At 41.7% G+C, this 22,242-nt stretch overlaps 1 protein-coding gene across 1 annotated transcript in view; it reads right to left on the reverse strand.

Moving 5' to 3' along the window:
* The window catches only part of LRRFIP1 (LRR binding FLII interacting protein 1), a 175,163-nt gene that overhangs the window by 51,723 nt on the left and 101,198 nt on the right, over positions 1-22,242 (reverse strand). Inside the window, exons 3-10 of the mRNA XM_040358490.1 lie at positions 20,671-20,757; positions 11,124-11,141; positions 10,533-10,580; positions 8,122-8,166; positions 5,088-5,138; positions 3,892-3,948; positions 3,609-3,671; positions 673-750 (exon numbers count right to left, since the gene is read on the reverse strand). Coding sequence (XP_040214424.1) covers positions 673-750; positions 3,609-3,671; positions 3,892-3,948; positions 5,088-5,138; positions 8,122-8,166; positions 10,533-10,580; positions 11,124-11,141; positions 20,671-20,757 — 447 coding nt within the window. The remainder of the gene's footprint in view (positions 1-672; positions 751-3,608; positions 3,672-3,891; positions 3,949-5,087; positions 5,139-8,121; positions 8,167-10,532; positions 10,581-11,123; positions 11,142-20,670; positions 20,758-22,242) is intronic.

The raw sequence follows: 22,242 nt of genomic DNA on the forward strand, positions 1-22,242 counted from the left end.
ATATATTAGTTTCACCTTTTAAGTTGCATTAGTGAAATAAATGAACTTTTGCACAATATTTACATTTTTCGAGTTTCACCTGTATTAGGCAAGTCTTCCCTGTGTGTGTCTCCTCATACAAGCTGCATCAACAGCTCCCCTTTATAGCTACCATTTCCTGAAACAAGCTAAACTGGCAGAACTCAGTAACAGACCCAGGATCAGTTCCTAGGATGATCTGTGCTGCAGATGATAATAGGATGACCAGTAATGTTAACAGACATTAATGATCTTGTAGTACATGAAAAAAATAAATAAAATGCAATTTCACTGAGGTCACGATGCTCCCAACTGTATTCCACAAGTGACCACAATAGTCCCCATCTAGAGATCACCAACTCTGGACTAAAGGGTGCTTTTAATTTGCCTGGAGTTCAGGTTTAAGACGTGTCAAAATTGTGAGACTTTATAATTACAACCCACACTAAAGTACTAGTAAACAGTCATTCACTGCATGTCAATGTTAATATTCGGAATTTTATTTATCTCCATTTGAAATAAAAACGGAAAAAAGAATGATAGGGAACAGGAGAGAGCAAGCAAGACAGAGAAGAAGTGAGCTACAGGCAAAAAAGAACAAACGATGCACGCATGTGTGAGAGAGCAAGAGAGGAAAAACATGGAGTAACCGACCCGACTTCCATTGTGCACGGATTGCTGCTGCTTGGAGAGCGGAGCACTGGCCAGGCTGAGGTCAGAGTAATAAGCGCTCTGCGTATGGAGGAGACAGGAAAAGCCATGAAAGATGGAAGCCGTTCATGCACATCAACTTTAACCTTTCAATTGTAAAAACATACCCTCACTCACTTCACAGCTTAGCATGTATATAAATCTAACATTACTTGATGATGCCTGTTAGCAAGTGAAGCCATAACATGCACTCCCATTATAACATTTCCATGCAGGAACTGAGGTGTAACGTTATACGACATCTGCTGACTCATTAAATATATTTTAATAATCCTACAAATGATCCTTCAGAATTAAATATTTATTGAACTGTGCACCGATTAACACATTTACTCAAAAAGTGATGCTCACGCTATACGCACGTAGACTCCGATTCATTTAACCCTTCGACATTGTAGAAAGCACCAGTAGAATAGATAGATACATTTGTATTTACTATATATCACAATCATTCAGATCTACACTTTAGACTGTATGCAGAAATGCTGTAGAGAACGAACAGAGAAGTAAAAAAATCTTTGTTCTAATCTTCATCAAGACATACTTGTCCGTCTTCTATGGCTCGGTTCACACTACTGCAATGTGCTTTTGATGCACTTTTCAGTGCAATTATGCAGTGCGACTTTGGATGTGGCTAGCATATTCTATGGAGCCAAATTTAACTGAAATCGCACCAAAGTAGCACAGGAACCTTTTACAAAACCGCACAGCACAGAGTCGCATTGATGTGAATGGGCACTACTGAAAATGTGGTTTCCCTTGTCAAGCAATTCTGTGACTCAAGTCGCATCAGAAATTGCAACAGTGTGAACCAGCACTATAAAGTCTATGTAAAATGATACTTTGTTTATTGTCATTTTAATGCGCTGTAAATCTTTGGTTATTTCTGCTTTGTGTTGGTCACTTGTACCAAATTATACGGTACTTGCTCAAAACTATGGCAAGAAAACTGGCATCTACCTCCTTTTTATAATACTGATGAATAAAATAAACAATTCTACTATGGTTTTGACAGATATCTGAATTAAAAGAAACTTGCACTAAAAAGTAGTGTGGTACGCTCCAAGCTGTTCTTTACTTCATAGGAATGACAATACAGTACGTTTAATGCTGCACCAATTTTGTGTGTTAACAATATACTATAAATAAGAGGTGCTTGTATTGTATTATTGTAGGCACACAAGGAGATGTGGTGGTCAGATTGACAGGTACTCTGCCTACAAGAAGCACATTCACAAGCAAATTAATAAAGAATAAAGAATACAGTTCAGGATAATTTTTTCCCCTTCTCCACTGTTGAGCGTATATGGGACAACTTGCCACCAAATCTGCATTTAGATGGAATGAAAAATCGACTATTCGAGGATTGCGACTATGCGTACACAGCTTTCAAAACAACCATTTTATTGTTCCCTGCATAATATCATCAGTTGAACAAAATTCTCCTGCGCTCTGGTGTTTCGCTAAACACGGGTAGTGTAGTCCATTCTTTAGTTTAAGGCAAGGTCTATAGTCTTGCAGCCCTCCTCAAAAAACAATGGGTGTTCATATGGCTAAAATAAAAGAGAAAGAAAGGAGGGCGCACCGACCTAGTGCATTACCACATATAAAAGTTTTATTAAAAATAGAATAAAAGCAATGGTCCTACTCACAAAACGAGCTTGGGTAAGCGCTTTTCTGACAATCAAGCTGGATCTCTTGGCACCTGCAAGCAGGACTTGATGACAAGAGGATCGGACGGCACCTCAAACAGCTGAATGGCTGCCGCGTTTCTGGGGCGCACCCCTTTCTTCAGAGCCATGGCTCTGAATAAAGGGGTGCGCCCCAGAAACGCATCAGCCGTTCAAGGTACCGTCTGATCCTCTTGTCATCAAGTCCTGCCTGCAGGTGCCAAGAGATCCAGCTTGATTGTCAGAAAAGCGCTTACCCAAGCTCGTTTTGTGAGTAGGACCATTGCTTTTATTCTATTTTTAATAAAACTTTTATATGTGGTAATGCACTAGGTTGGTGCGCCCCCCTTTCTTTCTCTTTCTAATATCATCATTGCCATCCAACCAGACCACATCTGTACCGTTCTGCCTCCAGCAAAGAAGTCTCAGATGGACCAATGTGCAGGTACCCCGGCACCATAAAGCTACCCATAGAGAGAAGATAATCTTTGCCCAACAAATCAGTTTTTTTATTATACAAGTTTAATAATGGAATACAATTTTATGGCACACAGGCCATCATTTATACAGTGGTCAGTACATCCATCTGTTTTTCAGAAGATCATCTACTCTCTGTGGCAGTAGATAGATGACACCATCCATGGAGACAAATTTGAATCAGTGGGGAGAGGTTTGATACCTTGATCACCTGTTATTTCACTCCCCCAAAATAAAAGTCAGCTCCATTCGCATAAACCTATAGAAATGGGACGAACTAAGCATATAGGTTTATGTGACAGCTAGTAGACATGTCTCCAGGGAACCAAATTGTGCCTGTAAAATCTAAACCATCACCATATACCCATGGCCAGTTTTTATACCAGTTTTATACTCACCTAGATAGACAGCCAATTGCTGCAGAATATTCAGATTGTAAAAACTAGTTTCATTTAAAAAAAATTGGGAGCTGCTGAAAATTAGTAAAATGTGGCCAATCGGCACCTTTACCTTTATTACTCACAGCATACAACTGAGTCAGTATCTTCAAGCTCCAAACACGATAGCAGACAACAATGTCTAGTTTGCATCATTAAATGTATAATTATTTGGTTAAATAAAAACAGCTCTGACATTCAGCTGTAATAAAGCACACATTAATGGCTTGTTTTAGATGGGTCCCATGCACCAGCTCCACACAAACTAGGCAAAAGCTGAAGGTATACAACCAACCATTGCCTCGTCTTTAGGTGCCCCCCGGGAGGACTGAATGGTCTCTCCACTGCCTGTGGAGCTCTATGGGTAAAGAAAAAGTTAAAAATAAGACACCGAGCATTGGTTATGCCTTGTAAATATAGCAGGCCATTGTAAAACCTGTCAACCAACAGATGCCCTAAAATCAGCATCCAACATCGAAAAATAAAAAGTCTTTACAACGGTTTTAGTGTCCATATAAAGTATATGTTCAACCCAAGTGTATACAGGGCCACATGCTAAGCTTGGACTGTTAACTGACCCTGCTGGACTTCCTATACTGTGATGGTCCAAGTAATTCATCCTCGTAACCATTGGTCTGTCAGAAAAGAAAAAGAAGGACTAAAGTAAAGAAAAATCATGTTGCAACCAGTCATACAGAATACACGACTGTATATAGCAAGACAAGAAACCAAGCAAATATAACGAGCCCCATTTATCATCGTGAATAAAAAAAAATTGTTCTTTTTGTTCGGGGGGGGGAAAAGGGTTGAATTTGCATCTATAGCTGAACCTATATCCACATTTGTCTGTAGGGCCCAAAGTGGTTTAAAAAGGTTCTGAAGTCTTAATTTTTTTTTTTTAAATAAATAATAATTTTATTCGGTCAGCTGATGTAGAAAGGACACTTACCTGTCCAGGGATCCAGTGCTGATTGCCAGTCTTTGGATCACCAGCGCCAACATATCTACTGTGGGAAGCCAGCTGTGACTCCATGCCACTTTCCAGCCAGCTTCCCCCTATACATGCACAGGTTGTACTACATTTTATGAATGGACACAAAGCCTCCTGGGACCTGTGATGTGACCATGATTTGTCAGGGCTTACCTAAATACCTAATAAACCATTCAATTTACATCCAATAACAAAATCTGACTGTGTGGTCACCTTAGCAGTGGAAACTGGCTGAATGAAGGAAAAAGCATAGCGATTCGAACTCCTTCCTATACATACATGCGCATAATTTATAATTATATATATATATATATATATATATATATATATATATATATATATATATATATATATATATATATATATATATATATATATATATATATATATATATATATATACATATATATATACATATACACACACACACATATATACAAAAAATATATATATATGTCAAATAGAATTTCAAGAGCTAAACATTCTGAAAAGTAAAACAATGGCATGCAGTATGACTACCTTGTGAGTTTATGGAATATGGCTGTTAATTTTGCTAATGAAAAAGGAAGTGAACACTTAAGTACACAGGGTGTGTCGTTGTTGCTTACAGCCACATGGAGTACTCATTACATGCTAGTTTTTATGAGTAACAGACAAGTACCTTATGCTGGAGTAACTGGTACAACACAATACCACTTAGATCACAATAGTATCACATGCATTACATCTCAATTAATAATGCACAACACTCATTATGCACATATAAAAGCACAGGGTACTAACCCTAAGACTGCTTCTGCTAGTCACAGACATGAGATCATCATCATCTGAAGCCTGAAGGTGGAAAAGGCCAAAAAGTTAAATAATCATGAATAAAAAGGCTCAATAAATCACCAACGACTCTGGAGGGACGCTCCTAGTTTACACAAAAGCAATACTTTGATTAAAGGAAACTCAGCTGAAGAAAAACAGAGGGTGCCGTTGCTTTTTTTTTTTTTTCCCCTGAACATTCCAGTTGCCTGGCTATCATTCCGTTCCAATAGCTTTAATATTTTAAGTCTCTGAACCAAAACAAGTGTTTGGATCAGCAATCAACTGGCCACATGCCTAATTCGAGTTAATGACTCAGTATGGAAAACAAGGACAGAATAGCAACTAGCCTTTTCTCAAGAAACTTATCAATGACAGCTACACATCAGTCTCCACAGATTTTCTTGCAGCTCAGTTTATTAACAATCTATCAGAATAACTTTTCCATACGTATTTTCAGGGGCAGAACTTGCAATTTTACAAACTAAAGTGCATACAGTGTATTCAGCCAAGTCATAAAAAGACTGGAATTTCACATAAAACATTATAGATTGCAGCCATTACCACACATGCCTTTCCTAAAAAAAATATGTTAGGTTAAACATTCAGTTGCTTTAAGACTGCTATAAAGAAAGCAGAATAAATAGAATAGCCAGTGCTAATCCCCAATATTTAAACATTGCTGGTAGTACAAAACAATTCGTTTGCACCACCTCTCGTCTATAAACTGTGATAAATACTGTCTATGGCAAATTAAAAAATTACCATTTCTATCATCTGCAGGAAGTTGCTGTTTATGTCTGGGCTTATGATCGGTGCCATGCACTGAGTGCACCAGCATCTACTTATATCTGCTTTATTTCTCTATCAAATTTTCCAACGTGCCTTACATGCACATGGACAGGTGCTCTCGACACCAATGTTAAGGGATCATTTATTCCTAGATTTTATTATATGCTATGGGCAGTAAGTGGAACTCCAGGTAAATTGTTTAAAAAAAAAAAAAAAAAAAAAAAAAAAGTTCAGGTTTACAAAAAAGAAACATTTATATTCACCCAGGTGGATGCCACATCAGTCCGATCTTGCATCTGTCCCCCGAGGGCTCTGCACTGAGAACTGTGCGATCAAACACCGTCGATCGCTTTATTTTCTCCTCTGCTCTGAGCCGGTGACTGTCATTCATCACTTTCTGCTCTGCCACTCCAGCGTTCACTGGTGCGCTGGGCTGTGAAGGGGGTGGGAGCAGCTGGCACAGGCTCTCAGTGGATCGCTGAGAGGCTGAGCCAGATGCAGGTCCAGGTATCTGAGTGAATACTGACTGTAAAGTAAAGATTATTCCAGAATGCGGACCAGCTGAGCTTAACCCGCTGTCGGTTGAAAATAGGTTACAGGAGTGTAGAACGGTCCGCAGAAGTAGGACAAGAAAAAACCTTTGGCCACATGTCTCCTTTAAAGACTCCTATTGGAATACTTATGCATACAAAGACTTGTTTAAACGTAAAGGCACTTTAAAACATGCCCTCATTTATTTCTGTATCTGCATTGAGAATTTTTTTTCCACAGTTCACAGCACAGGCAGTCAACTAGCGCCAGTACAAATGACAGCATCAGGGATCTGCTGATTTGCTCAACTGTTTCTGTCACCTGTAACTGCTGCCACCAATCCCTGTACACTGGTCGTGGGCCGCAGCTATCCGTTGTTGTCCAGCCAGCGATTATCTGCAGAGATTGCTGCTGGGCACACACAAGGTAGGCTGAGCAGACAGCAATGGATTCCCGCTGCGGTTATTTTCACCGGCGCCATTCGCTCATGTAAATATAGCCTAAAGCCAGGGTATTTTTTTCATTGACTGTAAAGCCATGGAACAAAATTCAGGTGGTTCAGCAGGGACTGGACACATTTCAATTAATGTATAGGCAGGCTAGTTGTAGCTCTACTAATCTACTTCTGTACAACCAGCCTGTCAGCGCTGCTGGCTATATCCTGCAACACTGATCAGTATATTCTGTATTCTGGTGGCAGGGAAGTATTCCCACTGTCAGACAACAATAATTTAGCAGGAAGGATCTCCCTATCCACATCAAGTAAATGGATGGGGGAAAACAAGTCTTATTTCCAGTCAACCCGCATGACATATGAATGGTCTGCCACAGAAACCAACTTAAACCACTTCAGAGTTTTGGTTGTGATCTTCAAGAATGAATTAAAGCAGATTTATCTTCCAATAAGGCAGAAAACTAGTACAGATGGTACAATGAGGACATGCCCCCTTCTTCCTCATCCCCCATCGAGAAGGGTTCTTTCACATATTACACTGCCTGAAACATAACTTGGGAAAAGTCCGATTAGTCACAGGATTCTCGCCCCCATTCAGAGATCATGTTATATTAACAGTGTAATAAATGAAAGAAAAGTCATTGCAATAGCTACATCCCAACAGACTGCCTGCATGTGGCTACATGGAACTTCTGTGCATCCAATGCAGGCCAAGATGGCCCTTTGTGCGGGTGTATGCATAGAAACGCCCATGTAAAGGAGGCCTCTGCGTTCGGGGACACACCCCTGCATGGCTGACAATCTGGGACCAATGGCTGTGTCCAAGCAGCCGTCATGTTCCAATAGACATGAATGAAACTTCGCACAAGTGTAAGCTAGATAGGCCTGTGTGAACAAGGCCTAAATTGTAAAAAGGGATTTCTAGATTACAAATCCTTTTAAAGGTCTGTGGGCCTGGAGATCCACATTAATCTGTAAAAGATGAAAAGGGGTAGGACCATAGAAGAAACTACACATCTATTAGCATACATTTGGTATAGTATTAATCAAGTTATTTCCATCATCTGTTGTTATTGTAGTAGGGCAATAGTGAGATAAATGAGTAAAAGGAGAAATGTACTGAATGATCATGCAGCTCAGCATTGATGCACTTTTAAGTGATCATAAAAATCAGTAGGTTTGCAGGTAGGCTTGAATGGTTTACATAATGTTAGATGGGTAAAGACTGACCTGGAGATTCCTCCGTGGTCTGTGTGAGTATCGCTCACTGTCTTCCTGGAAAAGCATTGCAGGGAGAAGAAAAATACATGAAGCAGTTCACAGCAAAGAAGGATAAAAACAGACAAGAGACGAGGAGGGATGGGAGATCAGGGGAAAAGTAAAACATGGCAAAGGGAGCATGGTAAGCTAGTAGTGTAATGATGGAACACAATAACACAGGTCCAAAATGAAAGAATGTTAGAAACTCACAGATAATCGTGAAAAGTGCCCCATAACCCTGCTGCCAACCTCAGAACCCTTCAGCTACCCTCTTTCCCCTTGAGCCACACAGGGCCTCTTATTTAAATGCACCCCACAGAGCCGCCCCCCCCCTTCCATATCTCACTGAAATCAAGGCCAAAGCAGTCCTTTCCAGATTAACACTACCAATGCAGCTGCATACTTTTCACCCAGAGACAAAGAGGCATTTTTTCTTTTAAACACTGATTCAGGGACATGTTTTTCCTTCCAGTGACAGAACCAAGGGCATTTTTAACACCGATGCCAGGGCATTTCTTCCTTTGCCACTGTTAGCCCCATATTTTACTAAGGGGATAATAGGTTATTAAACTCTTCAATGCACTGTGTGCCACATACGTTTTGGCATATTACCCCCACCCACTGATCCTACCAGGTTCACGGCTAGCATCTTTGACCTGGGCACTGGATGACCTTATCACAGCAAAGTTTAAACCAACACCCACCAAATCTATAATAACAGTCAATCATTGACCTGGAACAAGTGATCTGCACGCTTGCTCCACCTAAGTGTTTTAGAGCCTCATCACCACCCTAAAAACATAAATGCAGGCAGGTCCCTGTGGGAGACCCATTATACTCACCCCTCTGATGGCTCCTGTCTCTACCTTTGCTCTCATTCAGTGCTCCAGTCTCCATTAGACTCTTCAGTATTCAACACTTTTAGTAGTGTTGGATACCTGCGACCCGCACCGCACACTGCGGTTACATTGTTCAACCCCTAGACCAGTGGTCTCTAAACTGCGGCCCGGGGGGCCAGATGCAGCCCTTTGCTCGCTTTAATTCAGCCCTTGAGGCAGTGTTTCTCGCATGGATACAAAACACTATTGAAACCACTGACACCAACAACGGGACATCATTTCCACAATTGATACCAATGATGGGGCATTATTCTTCCTACTGACGCCAACGATGGGACACTATTCCTCCCACTGACACCAACAATGGGGTACTATTCCTGACACTGCTTGAGCATTATTCCTCCCTCTGACACCAACGCCCCCCATCCCCCATAAAGTCTGAGGGACAGTAAACTGGCCTTTGTTTAGAAAGTCTGGAGACTCCTGCCCTAGACCCACTGATGTGTCCTCAAGGGGAAGCGAAGGTAGAAGACACAGGCCACTGGAAAGATTAAGGTTATTTATTTTACACAGGAGCAAAAGTGTTGCTTTCAATCATTACAGCCAGAATTATCCAGGCAACTTATGTGTTCAGATGGGGGACAGAAATTACAACTCAGGAGATCTTTCAGTACAGGTTTTACTGAGAACTCCTTTTATACTTTAGCAGTAAGCCAAGAAATAAATATGGATACAAATGTGATAAACAAGGCAGACCACTTTGTTTTTCTATCTCTAACAAGAATAGCTAGATACAGAACTTATTCTATATCCGGACAGCTTTTAGGCCCCTTTCACACGGGGCGGAATCCGTCCAAGTGGGAACGCCTGCTGAGTGGGGGATCTCTTCGCTGATCACTGCTGAGCAGGCGGGTGACAGATCCATGTCCTTTATGCAGAGTGTCTGTTTCTATCCAATTGCGACACAATTTGATCAATGGATGGCAAAAGTATCCCCATCCGTCTGTTTTTAGCAGACCGAATAGGATGCCGACAAGTAACAGCAGACATGTCTGCTGACATCTACCACCCCATAGAGAACAATGAGTGGTCCCATCGGGTCCGCCTGAAAAACAGACAGGCAGTCCCGATCTGTCCACCGATTTGAAAGGGGGCTTAGAATTCCAGCAGAATACTGTATTTTGGATTTTAAGGGTCGTACATTATTGCTCATTCATGGCGAGCATAGAACCAGCTTTCACAGTTGCCTAGGGATAGCTACACTTTTTGAGCATGCAGCTCATAGACATACTGTATTTATTGGCGTATAACACTCACTTTTTTACCCTGAAAATAGAGGGTAAACTGTGCCTGCGTGTTATACGCAGGGGGCTGTGGAAAGTTTTTTTCCTGAAACTTCCCTGTTAAAGTTAGGGTGCGTGTTATACGCCGATAAATACAGTATATTCTTTATACAGTGATTTGGCACCGACTACTTCTAACACTACACAGCTCACAAGGTTTATTAAACATAACACACAGGGATTGTTTGTAAAAGCCTACCATCCACTGCTCAATGTCACCCCACTTGGCATCCAAACCATAATATTTCTGAAGGAAGAAGAGAAGTGGCAGGTCAGCAAGACTGGTAAACATTAAAAAAGCACATCACGCACAGCAAACAATTGAGTAGTATACAGCACTCCATGCACTAGCTGTCAGGTCAGGATGTCAATACGGGCTAAAAGAACAAACAAAAAAGCACAATACATATCTATATTTTTTTGGCATATGCTTGAACTAGAATTGACACATGACAGTAAAATATATTGCCTACACATAAACCTTAAGCCCAAATAGGCAAGGTCATCTCCAAATAAAACATAATACCTACATATAATGTGTATGCTTATGTTGATGACCTCAAAACATGCAGTAAAATCCTGGGTGAGGCACATGACATTTGAATGACTGTTTTAGAACATGCTAGGAGATGCACCTTGAATTTCAGGTTACATTCATCGTTTACAAGCACAACAAATTCTAGAAACTGTTAAGCAATGTCCATACAAAAATAAGTCACACAACAAATACAGAACAAAAGAGTGAAGGAAATAAACAGATGCATGGGAATCTCACACACACAGACATTACCTTCTGAACCTGGTAGATCTGTATATAGAGAGAAAAAAGAAGAGTCAGAGAGAAACAAGCAGAGTTATAGTGACAGATGAGTACAGATAAAAGGAATGTAAAGCAACAGCTATTTTTTTTTGTGTCGGATGCATCACTGGGATTATTACATCAATTGCTACTCTGTCACTGTGTTTCCAGCTAGAGCAGTAAACGTTTGCAGTATAATATCGGTGGAGTAAGTAGGTAGAAAGATCATGAGCCGGATTTCTCACGGTTGCCTCAGTTACAAAAAGAAGCTGCAAACAATCTCTCCTGGAGACGGCTCTCTGTGTTGAGAGGCGTTTAAATATGGCGTGGATATAGACCGTCAATCTCCTCGCAGGGCACCTGCTATCCCTGGAATCTTTCACAGAGAGGCCTGGAGACATTTATATATACAATCCTAAGAGAGGGGGTGTGGACAACACCTCAGCCTCCAACACTTGGGATTGGCAGGATCAAGGGTACAATTTAGGTCAGGCTGGCACGTGACAAACCTAGAGTATACCACTGGGTCTGTGATTTGAGCTGTGCTGCCGACTCCTGTTACAAGTAACCAGAGCTAGAGATGTAAAATGTACTTGTTAATGTGCCAGGCTGCCCATTTTCAGGTCTGAAGTAAAGAACACAATAGGCCCTTTGTAAACTCTTCCAATCATTTTTTTTGTGTTTTTTTTTTCTTAACATACTACCCACCCAGCTCTGACAAATCCTCTATAAGGTGGTTTGCAGTATGTGCAATGCCAGCCTAATGGTTTTCTTAGTTATTAGTGAATAAAGCAGAGTTGCCCAGCCTGCAAGGTTTGATACAGTTGCACAACTCCGTGCATAAACAAAGGTGGCTTTTATAACCACCCAGACAGGTCTGAGCACTCCCGTCCAGTCACTGAGAGCCAACAAAGACAGGTAATACTCCTCCCTCCCCCTGTGTGTTTATACAGAGAGGAAGCTAATGATTTAATCGGATGGAAGCAGGAGGGGTTGTGAGAGAAGAATCTGCCACTCTTACAATAACACCAAAAGAACAAAAACACTTGTAAGAAGTGATTACGGCTCAGGAAATAATCAGCCCTACACCACCATCCCAAACTAATAACAGAAAAATATCAAGCAGGAGATTTAAAGCGGAGGTTTAGGTAAAAAAATAAAATTCCCTATAGCTTCAGTGACTCACCTGTAATGAGGTATGTCCCACGTAGTGCAGGCTGCAGGATCCCAGAGAAATTCTCCTTTTCCTTGGTGCTGAACCTCTCTGATCCTGGGGGTGTCTGGTCTGAATTCAATAGAAGAAGCTCCCAACGGGGACCCACCGCCCCCCCCCCCCCCTCATCCATTGAGAATAGCCTGTGCATGGTTTACACTGCATGAAGCAGGATCTGTGAAGGGAGGAAAGTCAAACGAACGATAAGGTTCCCTTACCTATTTACAGATTGAGCTACATTGATTTTCAGATCAGGTACACTATGCACTGGCTATTCTCAATGGAAGAGAGGGGAAGAGGAGGCAAGTCCCATCGGGAGCTTTTTCTACTGGGTTCTCCCCAGTGAGCCAAAACCATTAACTCCCTCAGTGCCAAATTTCAGTGCCAGGATGAGGTCCTGTCATCAACGCACAGAAGATTTCTTCTTCTGGATTCAGCGGCCTGCATGACATCGGACGTACTTCAGAACAGGTAAGCTAGAGTGTTATTAAACTCAAAACCAAAAACATATGTTGCAGCTTACCAATCTTTAAAAAGGTAGTGGCTGCAAAGTTTTCTTTTTTAGTTTTTTTTTAGACCCGGCGGGAGATAGATGCAGCTTTGGACCTAGGTAAGCATGATTTAAAAAAAAAATTATAAATCCCCATACTTCTCTTTTAACCGGTTAAGACCTGGACCATTATGCAGGTTAAGGACCTTGCCTCTTTTTGCGATTCAGCACTCCGTCGCTTTAACTGACAATTGTGTGATGTGGCTCCCAAACAAAATTGGCGTGCTTTTTTCACACAAATAGAGCTTTCTTTTGGTGGTATTTAAACACCTCTGTGGTTTTTATTTTTTGCGCTATATTCAATATTTTTTACTTTTTGCTATAATAAATGTCCCCAAAAAAAAAAAAAAAAGTTTCCTCAGTTTAGGCCGATACGTATTCTTCCACCTATGTTTGGTAAAAAAAAAAAAAAAACGCAATAAGCGTTTATCGATTGGTTTGCGCAAAATTTATAGCGTTTACAAAATAGGGGATAGTTTTATGGCATTTTTATTATTTTTTTTTTTACTACTAATGGCATCGATCAGCGTTTTTTTCCGTGACTGCGACATTATGGCGGACACATCGAACACTTTTGACACATTTTTGAGTCCATTGTCATTTTCACAGCGAAAAGTGCTATACCAATGCACTGATTACTGTGAAAAGGACAATGGCAGTGAAGGGGTTAACCACTAGGGGGCGATGTAGGGGTTAAGTGTGACCTAATGTGTGTTTCTTACTGTAGGGGGGCGGGGCTGGACGTGTGACGTTACTGATCATCGTTCCCTATATCAGGGAACAGACGATCAGTGACATTGCCACAGAGAAGAATGGGGAAGGTTTATTTACACCCACCTCTCCCTGTTCTTCAGCTCCTGTGACCCCATCGCAGGACACCGGCGGCGATTGGGTCCGCGGGTCCGGTCACGGAGCTTCGAGCCAGGTCGTGAGCGTGCCGGCATGGCTGGCCTCTTAAAGGGGACGTATATATTCGTCCATGTGCCCACCTGTGCCATTCTGTCTACGTATATCATCGTGCGGCGGTCCTTAAGTGGATAAAGTAATTTCTTGATTCATCATTTAGAATGATCAGTTTCAGGATTAAATACTTTTAAGATTTAAGAACATAAAATGGGAACCTATCTCAACCAATATCTACTATACTGATCCCAGCATCAATCCATTTCATAGCGGAGCAGGAAGATTCATAGGAGCTGTAAATGATTCTGACCTGTAATCAAGCAATATACTTCTAGCAACAACAGTTTTTCATAATTAATATATAGTCAGTCATCCAAAAATAAAAATTGTCTGATTATTGAGGTGCATCTTCGGTAGTAACTAATGTTTAAAGCGGGGGGGGGGGGGGGGGGTTCACCCTATTGATTAAAAAAAAAATTCCCTCTAGCATAAAATTCGGCATAGTAGCGCGAGCTACAGTATGCCTGTCTTTATTTTTTTATCCCCGTACTCACTGTGCACTCGTAGATAAAAGATTACGACTCCCAGCGGGGAATGGGCGTTTCTATGGAGAAAGAAGGTGATCGACGGCCGGCTCTGGCACGTCACGCTTCTCCGGAAATAGCCGAAATAGGACTTGGCGCTTCACGGCGCTTGCGCATAGTCTGTGCGCAGGCGCCGTATAGCGCCGTGAAGAGCCGAGACCTGTTCCGGCTGTCTTCGGGGAGCGTGACGTGCCAGAGCCGGCCGTCAATCACCTTCCCTCTCCATAGGAACGACCATTCCCCACGGGGAGTCGTAATTTTCTATCTACGAGTGCACAGTGAGTACGGGGATAAAAAAATAAAGACAGGCATACTGTAGCTCGCGCTACTATGCCTCATTTTATGCTAAAAAGATGTTAATAAGGGTGAACCACCGCTTTAATATCCTATCATATAATACTGTTTTTATTACTGGTATCACCTCCCAAGTAGACAATGATGAATATAAAATTCCTTCTTCATATAACATTTCTTCGCTTAGTAATAACTGTACTAAGACTTCTAGCACCTTCTCTCCTTCAGCTCAGCTTGTAGCTTCTCCTCCTCCTCTTTCTTATCTGGTTTCATGATAAGGAAGGAAGGAAGGATTTCAGCAAACTGTATATTAGGTGCCGAAATACTGTACAGGCATGACCAACTCCTTTCTCAGGAATTTCAATGTTGCAGACATTTTGTAATTAACAATTTCAGTACAAAAGGAAAAGAAAACCAGGCAGGGGATAGCCAATATAGGGTTTCCTATCCATCTTTTAAATCAATTTATATAATCTATAGCATTGGCATCCCTCTGATGTGGCCCGCCACCTCCTGCTTTGGGATGGCAGGTCGGCAAGCCCAGATTGGGGGTTCCTGAACCGCCAACCATGAGCATCAGCGGGAAGATGCGATTCTGCGCTAGAGGAAGCAGAGCCAATGCTTCCTGTATAGCGCTGGCTTCTGTCTCAGGTGGAGTGATACCAAATGTGCTCCGCCTGTGACAGGAAGCATCGGCTCTGCTCGCTACTGCAGCTGTACGCTTCCTCCAGCTCCTGTCACGCTGATGGCAGGTATGGGGAATCAAAAACCAGCAACCAGTACCCAGAAATAGCAACAAGCAGTACCCACCAGTACCACACAGCAGTACCCACCAGTAGCAGCCAACAGTACACAACCAGCAGGACCAGCCAGCAGTACACACCCTCAAAGACAGCCAGCAGCAGCCACCAGCCATACCCACCTAGGAGACAGCAGCAGCCAGCAATACCTGCAGGAATCCTGAGGAAGAAGTGAACATTGAGGTCAGTTAAGGCGCAGGTAAAGCAGTGCATCAGTGTGAAAGCAGCCTTAGGCTCCTTTCACATGATCACCTCTATGGAGCGGCAGATTGAAACTGACCTGCTACCTTTACACCCGCATATCTCCAATCCGATCTGCTTAAAAATAAACAGAAGGGAATCCGTCCCCTTCTGTCTGGGCGGATCGGAGGGCCCATAGGGTAGAGCAGGCTGTGTCCCTGGATACAGACCTGTCATCTGCCCGCTCTGCTCATTGTGGCCCGCGACCAGCTGCCAAGTCGCTAAAGTGGCCCTCGCTCTTCAAAAGGTTGGGCACCCCTGATCTATAGGGTGTAACATTTGATCTACATTATATTGGGCTTTATTGGCAGGAAATGGGCATTGTGGGTGATATGGATTCTTCATTCATGTCTGTCTCTACACATCTCCTCTATGGCAGTTGAAGGCTCACCAGATGGATTTATACTTTATCAGCTCCTCCGATTGACATTAATGTGTCATACCATCTTCCCCAACATCCCCTCCGGCATCCCTCAATTTAAAAAATAAATAAAATTGAAGGAGCAAGGTGAAAAATTATAAAAATTATTATAATTACTATGTAGCATAGATGGAAGATTCAGTTAGAATTAAAACTATATATGTATGGCCAGATTAAGTGTTCATGGACAAGGACAGTTGTAAGCATTTTCTATGCCTAGCATACATTTCCAGGAGCTTTCCATGCCTGGGAAACTGCACATGTTGCAAAGAACTATACTGTACCAGCATTTACAAGAGTATGGCAATGTGTACATGGCATGTGTAGTTCCCCGAGCGCAGAAAACGCACAGAAAAATTTACGCTAGGCATAGAAAATGCCTAGAACTGTCTACAGGCATGAACTGTAAAAACATATAACCGTTTTCCAGCAACTCAGCACTGAAGCAGATAAGAAAGAATAACCAACACATAAACAGCATTTTGTTCAAGCAGTCATGTGACAGAACAAAGCTTGGCAGTCCTACATATTTAATATTTGTGTAAGAAAGGTAAGGTAAATGAGCTAGATGTAAAACTGTATTAAAAAAAAATATATATTTGGTTAACACAGACCACTCAGACTATACACATTTGCATAAATACATTCCTAGCACATCACAACATATACTGTATATGTATACTATAAATATTTATTGGTCAAAAGGGTTAGTCTCACAAAACTGCCATTTTTGTTTTTAGTTTTAACTACCTTACAACGTCTTTTAGCGGCTAAAAAAAATTACCCGACAATGGAAGTTTATTTACTAAAGCTGAAGAGTGCAAAATCAGGCTCACTTCTGCATAGAAAACAATCAGATTCCAGGTTTTATTGCCAAAGCTTAATTGAACAAGCTGAGGTTCGAAGCCGATTGGTTTCTATGCAGAAGTGAGCCCAATGTGCACACTCCAGCTTTAGTAAATAAACCCCAATGTCTTTTAGGGGCTATTGGTAGGTACCCAGCTGTGAGAGCAATGGATTCTTAGAGCATTACTAAAAAGAAAAAATCTATTTATTTATTTTGGATAGAGGAGAGAGAGATTAGACCCCCTGTCAAGTCTGTGCCCCTGTGAAGGATATTCACTCTCCCTATTTGTCCTGTTTATCATTATCATTGAAAGTAAAAGAAAACCCCAAATTGTGGGCTGTCCCCAGAAAAGTAATAGGAGGTGAAATCTTCCAATGGGGGACATTCATTCTGGGGACCTAGGGGGCCTCAAGGGATTACCTTAATTTTCAGGGATTTCCTCTCACTTCCTGTTTTTGCTGTACGATAGGAAGTGAAATCTCTTCAATGGGACAGAGAGAAAAAAATAAACCGTACAGGGGTGAGAAACCTCCCTTACACTATCCAAAATGAAAAAAAATAAAAAATGTTTTGCCTATAATTCTACTTTAAACTAGCAATACACAGCTTGAATTCCTTCTGAATCAGCAAAAATTCAAGCCGTGGGTAGCCCTGACAGCTCCACTTGGCTCAACAAACTTTGAAAATGTAAAAGGAGCCAAGTGGCTAAACAGTGACTGCAACTATCAGATGCAGTCACTTTTCAGAAATTCAAGCAGCCGTGGATGTCACAACTGTTTGAATAACATAGCCAGTAAAGATGATGTCGCTCCATCTATGCGGTTAAATATGGATGGAGAAGTCTGTGAGTATGGCTAGCTTACACTGTCTAGCAGTGTGTGAGAGGGAAAAAAAAAAAAAAATACTATACAAGCATCATGAATAACATCTCTGGACCATGGTTACAGGTCTGCATGAAGAAACTGACCCTAGATGATACCTGAACAAAAAGATAGAACCAGTCTTGGGGGGGGGGGGGGGGTTATTGTTAGCAATTCCTGATAACAAGTAAAACCAAAAGCATGGTTTGGTTGGCTGCTGAAAGTAATTTTGGAAACACAGTAGCTTTGGAAAGGCTAAAAAAGTAGTCCATTGCAAGCATATTCATTTGCCCTTTCACCTTCTAAGAGGTGCTAGGCCAGCATCTACTACACAAGGAGGAATTCAGAAAAGGGCATACTTTGCCTATAAAGAACTTTAACAGTCTCAGATTCAGAGCAAATTAAACTAAAAACTGGATAGAAGATTTTTTTCTTCCCATTCAGCAGGCCAGAAAAAAAAAAAAAAAAAAAAATCTAACAGATTCCTTCATGCTTGCTGAACAATAGGGTTGACGAATTCCCCTACTGGGCAATTGTATGACAGCCAACAGCAGTTGTCAGAATACCCAAGCATCTGATTGGATACAGCCCCTGTTTTTGAGGGAAAATTCTTGGGAAAAGAAGGTTCTAAGGAAATTTGTTAATTTTTCCAAATTTTAGAGTCAAATGTTCATTTTCAACTGTGGCGACGAGAAAATAAAAAAATGGAAGTTTGGAAAATCCTTCTCGAAAGAACAAATTTCTAGCAGTGTATGTGGTTTTCCTTCAGTAAAGTCCATTCACTACAAAATCAAATGTTCAAAGCAAATGAAATCTTTCCAACAACCTTTTCCCTAAGAATTTGCATTTTAAATACTATTCATCCATGGCCTTTATCCCGGGTTCACACTGCTGCGATCTCAGAGATCGTAAGTGATTCGGACCTGCAGGTGCCGAACACGTGCGATCTCTGAGAAATGCAAGTTCAGCCATACAGTTGTATGGCTGAACTCGCATTAGATGAGTCGCACAGAAAATAGTGCAGGGACTTGTTTTCCCCCCGCGCTAGAATCGGATCGCATGGGTGTTCACACTGCGATCTGTGAACAAAACTGGGGGTGTCATTAACTTTGTTAATGACACTCGCAGCGGTACGCACAAGGCAGTGTGAACTTCCTGCGGGAGCCATCGCTGTAATCGCGCTGGTTCCCAGGTTAAAGTGGTTGTAAACCCACTCTTGTAATTTGAACCTACAGGCAAGCCTAGATTAAGGCTTACCTGTAGGTGCAAGGAATATCTCCTTAAAGTGGAGTTCCACCCATAAATATAACATTACATCAGTAGTTTTAAAAAAATGTCATTAGTCCTTTACGAAAAAAAATTGTTTTTTTTAGATGCCTTCAAAGTGTTGTTGCTAGGCAGAATAGTTAATCTTTCCACTTCCTGCACCTAGGTGCTTAATGCTTCCTAACCTACACCGCACAGACTCCTGGGAATGTAGTGGGTGTAACTTTCCAGGAGTCTGTGCACTCCCCAGTCTCGAAGAATCATGTGACTTGGACACAGCACAGGTGCTGAAACCTGATCTGACACTGCTTGTGCAGCACTGAGCATGTGCGAGATCTGCAAGGCTGAAATCCAGGAAGTCATACAGTCTGGCTTCATGATGCCCACACTTAAGATGGCCCCAGTCAATTTCTATTTTATAAAGTGTCTAAATGCTGTAACAACCTAACAAAACGGACCTTAGTTTACAGACTAACTTTACTAGAATACATTAAGCTTGTGTATTACAGGGGTATTTATATTTAAAAAGTGAAATTGTGTCCGGAACTCCGCTTTAAACTTACACGGTTAAGGAGATATTTTCACAGAAACTGGCACCGCTGTCTACGGCGCGCAACGGCACAGGCGCACTGAGCGGTATTGTTTTTGTGAATGGCATTAACTGGGTAATGCCGTGTTTTCGCGCATACACGGAATCGGCGAAAACAAGGAAGAAGCTCCGGGGGACATGGCGGCGGTGGACGCAACCGAGGCAGACTTCGTTCTCAGGTAAGTGACGCATAATGAGTTAGTATGCTGTGCATACTAGCTCATTATGACTTTCTCTTGCAGGTGTATTTAAAAAAAAAAAAGGAAAAACTAGGGTTTACTTCCTCTTTAATAAAGCTAAATTCCAGGCAGATAGTAATGAAGCTCTGCATTTAATAACAAAAAAAAAAAATGCACACAAGTATGTAGTTACCTACAGAACCCCTCTCCCTCTCCTGTCAGGGCTCTTTGCCGGTGTGTCAGAGCTGTGTATCTGTGTTTGCATTGTGAACACAGGTGGTCACTCATTTTGCATGGGCACCAATCAGAGATTGCTTTGCATTTTCTCAATGAATGTAAAATGTTCTCTCATTGAATAAAATGGAGAGGCTGGGTGGTGATGTCATGATCAACACCTTGTCCAATCAGAAAATAAAATCTAACTTTTTTTGACATATTATAAGAATGTCTAATCTGTAATTTGATGCCTTTTGGAGATTTTTCCATCTTTCCTTGGCTTTGTGATGCACATTAATACAAATTTTTACCTGGGGTGCCCAAACTTTCGATCCCCACCGTAGAGGTGTCTACTTCAGCGATTTGCAGCTTGCAGGGAGAATCAGCCAGGCATGGTAAATACATTGGTCCAAGTTGGATCAATGTAACCACGTAAAATTATTCAGACCTCAAATGCATTTTAAACAGCTCATATGTATATATATTTTTTTGTGCATTTTGTGCCAAATAAAAAAAGGAAGCAGAAGAGTAACATTTTGAATACAAAACAGGGCTCTGTGTATAGTTTGTTTTTACCTCTTTCTGTTGTCGCTCCAGCTCTTTCATCCGAATTTCTCTTGCTTCAGCCCGTGCGGCTCTCTTTGCTGCCAACCTTGCCTCTGCCTGTCAAAACAAAACCATAATAATTACACGGGAGCCTTCAAATAGAGATCCCCTCAAAACATCCACCATCTTTACTATTTATAGAACACAGTGGCTAAGTGGTTAGCACTTTCAGCTAGCAGCTCTAAGGTCATCGGTTCCAATCCCAACCATGGTAATACTACCTGCCTGGAGTTTGCATGCCCTTTTATCTGCCTATGTGGGTTCCCTCCAGGTACCCCGGTTTCCTTCCACCCTCCAAAAGACATGCTGGTAGGTACATTGGCACTTGTCTAAATTGGCCCTAGTTTGTGTATTTATAAAACTGAGTTAGGGACCTTATATTGTAAGCTCCTTGAGGGCAGGAATAAATGTAAATCTACAATACAGTATATATGTTAAGAGCTGTGTAAATTGATGGCCCTATACAAGTACCTGTAATAATAATTAAAAAGGTTCTGACATTTCTGGAATCAACTCCTCGGTGTAACATGCAAGCAAAGACCATCATCAAAGAAAGAAAACTATAAATCAGCAGCTTAAAAGCCCTTTCACACTGAGGCGTGGGCAACATTGGCAGTGAAGCAGCGCTTTACCGATGTTTTAGCAGCTCGCTAGCACGAAGAAAGGGTTAAATGTGCCCATGTAGCGCCAAAAATATAAAGAAAAATTAAGAGAAAAACTATAGTCACATTAGACTGCATACCACCATTAGGGTAGGTAATGAACAAATGCCCCTCTGAGCACTCAAGTTGAGTGCCAGGAAAGAGAGGGTCTCCATCAGAGACTACATGGTCACTGTATATAGTATTTTATACAGTTATTCTTTGCACAATATTTCACTAGAATTTTTCATGAGAGGAAACCAAATCCTTGAACAGGATAATAAAGCTTCTGAACCTTCAAGAGGAACTGCAGTCTGCTCACATAGTTTGTAAAAAAAAAATACATCTTTGCCATTCTGAAGCTTCCCTCCAACCACGTTGCATATTGCATGCTGCAGAAATCTCCCTCCACTGTGTCTGGCTGCATCCATTTTAACTGTGGGCAGTTGAAGCTGCTGCCTGTTCACTTCCTGGATTTACACAGACACACACCTCCAACTCTACAGCTCTCATTGGCCCTCTTATGACTCCCCCCCCCCCGGGCAAATAAGAGTTAGAGAGAGCGCTGTGCATGTCATAAGCCAAGGCTTTTTTCCCCAGACAAGAAACAGGAAGTGGGCTGTATAAGGTATTTACTGGCAGGAAAAATATGTTTTACTACTCAAAAAGGGCATGTTAACCTTAGATTGATGCTCATTTTGTCCTTACCGTTTTAGAGATGCATCTTCTCCGCCGGTCCGGGTATGGGTCTTCGGGACTGGGCGTTCCTACTTGATTGACAGGCTTCCGACGGTCGCATCTATCGCGTCACGAGTAGCCGAACGTTGGTGCGCCTCTATACGGCGCCTGCGCACCGATGTTCGGCTACTTTCAGAAAATCGTGGCGCGATAGATGCGACCG

The sequence above is a fragment of the Rana temporaria genome, chromosome 6, assembly GCF_905171775.1.
Source record: "Rana temporaria chromosome 6, aRanTem1.1, whole genome shotgun sequence".
NCBI classification, from domain to species: Eukaryota; Metazoa; Chordata; class Amphibia; order Anura; family Ranidae; genus Rana; species Rana temporaria.